Source organism: Tupaia chinensis, unplaced genomic scaffold (genome assembly GCF_000334495.1).
Source record: "Tupaia chinensis unplaced genomic scaffold, TupChi_1.0 Scaffold143636_1, whole genome shotgun sequence".
Classification (NCBI taxonomy): domain Eukaryota; kingdom Metazoa; phylum Chordata; class Mammalia; order Scandentia; family Tupaiidae; genus Tupaia; species Tupaia belangeri.
Window position 1 is genome coordinate 132181 of NW_006203484.1, and position 7149 is coordinate 139329.

The window sequence follows — 7149 nt, forward strand, 5'->3', positions numbered from 1 at the left end:
TGAGGTACCACCTAACCCCAGTCAAAATGTCTAATATTAAAAAAACAAAAAATGATAAGTGTTGGCGGGGGTGTGGTGAAAGGGGAACTCTTTTACAGTGCTGGTGGGAATGCAGATTGGTCCAACCACTGTGGAGAATAATTTGGAGATTCCTCAAAAATCTACAGATAGATCTGCCATATGATCCAGGGATCCCACTCCTCAGTATCTACCCAAAAGACAGAAGAATTCTTCATTGGAAAAGTGCTTGCACATCGATGATTATTGTGGCACTATTCACAATTTCTAAGTCATGGAACCAACCCAAATGAACCCGTATGGGGGAATGGATTGAAAAACTGTGGCACATATACTCTATGGAATACTACTCAGCCATAAAAACCAACAGAACCCTGGCTTTTGACAGAAAGTGGAAGAATATGGAAGATGTACTGCTGAGTGAGGCAAGCCAGGCTATGAAGGAGAGACATTATATGTTCCCACTTAACATATATCGTATGTCTGCATTCTATGACTGAAACTGATTGACTAACGGTTGAACAAACACAAGAGATGGGTGTGAATGTCAGATGAGGTGTATGTGGAGGAGTGGGGCCTAACGAAGGACATTTGGAGAAGGGATACAGAGGTAGAGCATTGATGGGATGGGGAGGTGTGGTGTTATCTGTGGAAGATATTTTGATCAACGGGTCTGGGGAGAAATGTGCACATATCAAAATAGTCTCATTGTAAGCCAAACAATATGATTGAAAGAATATACCCCCCAAAAAAATAAATAATGTGAGAAAAATATAAATAAATAAATAAAAATAAAAATAAAATGGAATTTCAAGAGACTTTTAAAACAGCCAAAACAATCTTGAAAGAGAAGAAGAGGGACCAGCAGATGACGAAATGGTTATATCGCTGGACTCCCATGTAGTTGACAGTAGTTCGAGTCTTAGACTGGGCTTAAACATGCACAGGCACATTGTGCCTGTGTGCCCAAAACCCTGAGAGGAGAATGGGGGAGAAGGGATTACAGTATGGCCATCCTCCCAGGGAGTGATTTCTCACTGTCTGTTTCTCTGGTGACATATGCACCTTATAGCAAAAATAAATAAATAAATAAAAGAGATAGAACAAAGCTGGAGGTCTCATACTTCTTGACTGCAGAACTTATTATAAAACTACAGTCATTAAAATGGCATGGTTCTGGCTGAAAGACAAATTTACAGGTCAATGGAATAGAGTACAGAACCTAGGAATAAATTCCAAAATATATATGGTCAAATGATATTATAAGTGTGCCAAGACCATTCAATGAAGAAAAGACAGTTTTTTCAACAAATAGTGTTAGAAAAATGGATATCCACATGCAAAATACAAACTAAAAGAAACTAATTTAAAATGTATCAAAGACCCACATGTAAAAGTTAATACTATGTAAAATCTTAGAAAACATAGGAGAAAGTTTTGACATCATATTGTGTAATAATTTCTTACATATGATGACAAAAGCACAGGCAACAAAATTAAAAACAAACTGGACTACATTAAACTGGAAACTGTGCAACATAGAACATAATTATTTAACTAGGTGAAAAGGCAACCAACATAACAGAACATATTTCAAAACCACATATCTGATGAGGGATTTTTATTCAGAATATATAAAGAACTAGTACAGAGCCAGACAGTGGTGTGGTGTTTAGACAGCTGGATTCTACATGCCAATGGCATGGTTCAAGTCCCAGATCCAGCATCTTAAAAAACATGCCAGGTACTTGTGCATGCATTCTCTAAAATCCCAAAAGGAAAAATAGAAGAGAAGGGATTATGGTTGACTATCCCTCAGGAGGGGTGCTTTCTCATTCTTCCCACCCCTATCATCTCCCTTTGAAGAGTGCATGTACCCTCTAGCAAATTAAAAACAAACAAAAACACCTTCTACAACTCAAAAAGAATCAATCAACAAATAACCTGATTAGAACATGGACAAAGGCCTTGAATATACACGTCTCAAAAAAAGACATATACATGACCAACAAACCCATAGCAATGCTCAACATCACTAATCATTAGGAAAATATAAATCGAAAATCACAGTATCACCTTATACCCATTACAATGGCTGCTATGAAAACACCAACATGGACCAGGCAGTGGCATAGTGGTAATGCAAATGGACCTAAATAGTAAGGTCCTGGGTTCATATCCTGGCGCTCCCTCTACATGTTGGGCATGTATGCATGTGCCCAGTGATCTGGGCCGGCTGACACTGGAGGTAGATTGTAGTGTGAGGATGCTGTTGGGGATGCCTGTCTCTCTCAAAAAAAAAAAAAATTTTTTTAAATGATGGCAGAAAACAACAAGGGCCTGGCAAGGATGTGTGTAGAGAAATCAGAACTACTGTGTACAGTTAGTAGGAATGGAAAATGGTACAGCCTCTGTGGAAAACAGTATGGGGTTCCTCAAAAAATTCAAAATAGATTAGCACAGGTTCCAACATACAATTTCTGAGGATATAGTCAAAAGAATTGAAAGTAAGGTCTCAAAGAAATATCTGCATACCCATGTTCATAGCAGCATTAGTCACAATAGTCAAAAGGAAGAAGCAACCCAAATGTCCATCAATTGATAAAGGAATAAGCAAAATTGGTATATAATGAAGTATTATTCAACCTTAAGAGGAAAGTAAATTCTGACACATTCTGCAACACTGATGAACTATTAGGATATCATGCTAAGTGAAATAAACCAGTCATAAAAAAGAACATGACTGCGCTTACATGATGTAAAAAGAGGACAAGTATGATATCACTTACATGAGGTATCAAAATACTCAAACTCATAAAAACATACGGTAAAATGGTGGTATCAGGGGCTGGGGGGAGAGAGAAATGAGGAGTTACTATTTAATAAGTACAGAGTTTCACCTGTACAAGATGAAAATTTCTAAAGATTAGTTGTACAACATGAATATACTTAACACTAATACTACTGAACCGTATATACTTAACAATGGTTAAGATAGGGACCAGCAGATGACATAATGGTTACGTTGCTGGACTTCCACATAGTTGAACGCAGTTTGAATCCTGGACCTGGCAGCTTAAAACTCATGCCAATGTGTGTGCATGGATGCCCAAAACTCCGAGGGAAGAATGGAGGAGAAGGGATTGTGGCAAGGCCATCCTCCTGAAGGGTGATTTCTTGCTTTCTATCTCTTTGCCTCTCATGCAAGCACATGTATCCTATAGTAAAAATATCTCTTGTGAAATAAGGCCAGCCTATGAAGTGGTATTTAAGGAAGCTGGATCCCCTGTGGCCAACTATGTGGTTGGAGTCCTGGACCCAGTGGCTTGAAAAACACACTGGGCACATGTGCATGTATACCCAAAGTCCCAAGAGGAGGGAAAGATAGAGCAGAAGGATTGTGTAATGAACATTCCCCATGGGAGAAGGGAGTGCTTTCTCACTTTCTTTCCTCTGTGTCTCTCTCCAGTAAGTGCACACACCCTCAGACAAATTTCAATTAAAAAAATGTCAAAACAAAAAACAGGACAAAAGTAACACAATACTGCCTGTTTGGGCCATTTATATTCAACTTTGACTGAAAATCCTAACCAAATCAATTAGGAATAAATAAATAGCACCTAAATTGGAAAGGAAGAAGTAAAACTATCTCTATTTGCAAATGACATGAGCTTATAAAAAATCTTAAAGAATCCACAATGAAACTATTAGAGCTAAGAAATAATTCAGCAAAGCTGAAAGATATACTAAAAATTAGTTTATATCAATACAATGAATAAACAAAAGGAAATTAAGAAAACACTCTATTTATAATAACATCTAAAAGAATAAATTTAAGCAACGATTTGCAACAATTGTACACTGAAAACTATAAAACATTGCTGAGAAAATTTAAGGCCTAAATAAATGGAAAAATGGCTCAAATGAATGAATTCAAAGATTTAATATTGTTAAGATGGCACTATTCCTCAAAGTGATCTACAGATAAAATGCAATCCTTATCAAAATCACAACAGCCTCTTTTTTTTTTTGGAGAGGTTTTCACTATAGGGCACGTGCGCTCGCCAGAGAGACAGAGAGAGACATAGAGACAGAAAGCGAGAAATCACCCCCCACGGGGGGGATGGTCACACCGCAATCCCTTCTCCTCCTTTCTCCTCTCGGGATCTTGGGCACGCACGCACGCACGCACGCACGCACGCACACGCGCCCAGCGTGAGTTTTTTAAGCCACCGGGTCCGGGACATGAACCACCGTCGACTACACGGGAGTCCAGCGACATAGCTATTACACTAACTGCTGGTTTCCTCAACAGCCTTTTGTGAAGAAACAGAAACGCTAACCTAAAATTATTATAGAATTGCAAGGAATCCTGCTGTGCAAAGGTCTGGAATTTCCACAATAAGCTAAATGTAGAATAATCATTATGAACCAACAATTTCACCCCTAGATATATACCCAAGAGAACTGAAAATACGTACAGAAACTTGTACATATATGCTCACAAGCACTATTGACCTCCAATGTAAGTAAAAAGTGATCTATCCATACAATGGAACATTATGCCAACTGCTGGTCCCCCATACCAATGGAATATTACTCAATCATAAAAACTAATGAAGTACTGATAAACATTGCAATAGAAATGGACCCTGAAAACATCATGCTCTATGAAATGTCCAACACAAAAGGCCATGTATTATATGATGCCATTTATATGCCATATCAGAAATAGGCAAATTGATAAAGACTGAAAGCAGATTATTGATTACTAGGGGATAAGAAGAGAAAAAAAGGGAGTAACTGCTTACAAAGGACATGGTGTTTCTTTTTGGAGTGGTAAAAGTACTCTAGAAGCAGATGGTGACATGGTTGCACAACACTGTAAATGTACTACGTACTACTGAATTCTACACTTTAATGATTAAATTGTGAATGGTGAATGTTAAATGTGAATGTTAAATGTTACCTAAATTTTACAAATTTTTAGAGTATAATTTCTTGCCAGATTCTGCTTCTGCATAACCCCAAGACTGTCACAAACCCTGCTGCATCCTACTACCATACTGTTCATCCTGGTCTACTAGGACTTGTCCCTTCTTTGAACAATCATGAGTCCTACTGCTGGTATAATTCATTTTAATTATTTAATCTCATACTTATCCCTGAGTTGGACAAGAATTATTCACTTTATTGCTACTTTATATTAAAAAAACTTTTTTTATGTTCTATTATCACAGTAAGGTCACAAGATCTACAGTTACCTACAAGGCATCTTTGCCCTACCACTGGTCTACTCTCTATCAGCAGTCAGCAATCATTTTCTGTAAAGGACCACATAAATATTTCAGGCTGTGGCCCATGTAATCTGTTGCAATCAGTCACTTCTGCCCTTGTAGTGTGAACCTACCCATAAGATAATGCCTAAATGAATATGGTTCTTCCCCAATAAAACTTTATAAATACTAAAAGTTAAATTTCATATATGTTCACCTTATAAAATATTACTCTTTATTTTTTTCCTAACCATCTAAATATGTAAAAAAAAAAAAAAATTCTTAGTTTGCAGGTTGTTAAAATAAAACAGGCAGCAGGCTCCCTTTAGCCCATGAACTGTAATTTGCTAATCCTGCTTCTAAATATTCCCTGATGTTCTTTCTACTGTTTCATATAAATGCATAGACATTTCATAAACCTCATACAATCATTGTGAAGCAAAACTTTAAAAATGAACAACTTACCTCAGATGTGATCATTTTTCACAGGAGTTGGAAGAGCACAGAAAACTATGAGGGTACAGCTGAGAAAGAAGGAAAGATCATGAGACGTCACCTTCCTAAAAAGTTCACATCAAATGTGGCAAAACACCTCTGAATGAGAGATGCCTTGAGAAGGCGCAGAATGGTTGACAGTGACATGTCCAGGTGTGGCTGTAGTATAACTATGTAGTGTTTGGATATTCTAGTTTTCAAGTGTGAAGACTTGTTTTCTATTGATTAACAAACTGTGCTCTATTCTAAAACAGGAATATGCAAACCAACATACTATAATTAAGCAAATGATGAAAACCAAAAAGATGGAGCATAATACTTTTGTTAAGATAGATGCTGAGCAAAAAGTACTCATATATTCTTTATTATAAACAAGAGAATACAAACAAGGTTCGGGAAAAAAGAAAGTGACGCCTTAAGGCCCAGTCTGTTTTGAAAATAGTTTGCTCTAAGTTGGTTTTAGTAAACCAGGTGACTTTTGTTCTCAAAAGAATGCTTTGATGCTTTGATTTTAAAAATCAAACTGTTTCTGACTTATCAGTTGTTAGAACAGGAATCATCTGGCTCTTCAAGAACTCATCTGCTATTGATTCAGCCACACAAAACATGTCACTGTAACTAGTTACTTAACATTTTAGGTTCATTTCCCACACCATTGCCACCCCCTGCAACACTAAAATAAAGCCGAAATAGCAGACTCAAAGACCATACTTGTGGTACTACCTTTGATCCCGCAAGATCAGGATAGCGGGACCACCAACCATCAACGCACCTCATTGTGTTGGACTATGCCAGCAGCTCAGAATCTGCAAAGGAAGAGTAGAGAATGAAGGAATGAGGGCTTCCTTCCACATGTTGCCTTCATGACTCCCCCAAGCAGCAGCGTTCTCTATTCCTTCTGCCCTGCCCTCCTCTCCAGCCACAGGGCACATGTCTCCTGAGACGTGACCATAATTTCCTCCATCACAGCCTGTGGCGGCGTCTGAGGCGACGCTGGTCCTGCCCAGGAGTCTTCGCTCCTTCCACCTGAGCTCTGCATCTCCGCTGGGGTCTCCCGACAGCCGGGTGTCCCAGCAGCAATTCCGGCTCCAGGGACCGCCCACCCTGCCCTCCTGACCTCAGAGAGCCGCTTTCCGGTCACCTGAATACAGGCCGGCCCTTCTGGAATTGCAAACCCGGAATACCCGGAGGCTGCAGGGCAGAGTGTGGGAGGCCGCGGCTGCACCGTGTGCCGGGCTGCGCGCTCTTGAAGGAACAACACAGAAATCGGCAAATGCGAAGGCCGCCGATGGCCGCAAGGCACGCACACCTCAGCGCTGGCCGCTCCCGCCCCGCCCAGCCCAGGCGCCGCCGCCGGCCC

General features: G+C 39.4%; 1 protein-coding gene across 1 annotated transcript in view; it reads right to left on the reverse strand.

The window, feature by feature from the left end:
- Window positions 1-7149, reverse strand: part of LOC102492399 (uncharacterized) — a 144603-nt gene that overhangs the window by 33996 nt on the left and 103458 nt on the right. The window contains exons 9-10 of the mRNA XM_027766695.1: window positions 6720-7034; window positions 2808-2866 (exon numbers count right to left, since the gene is read on the reverse strand). Of these exons, the coding sequence (XP_027622496.1) occupies window positions 2808-2866; window positions 6720-7034 (374 nt within the window). The remainder of the gene's footprint in view (window positions 1-2807; window positions 2867-6719; window positions 7035-7149) is intronic.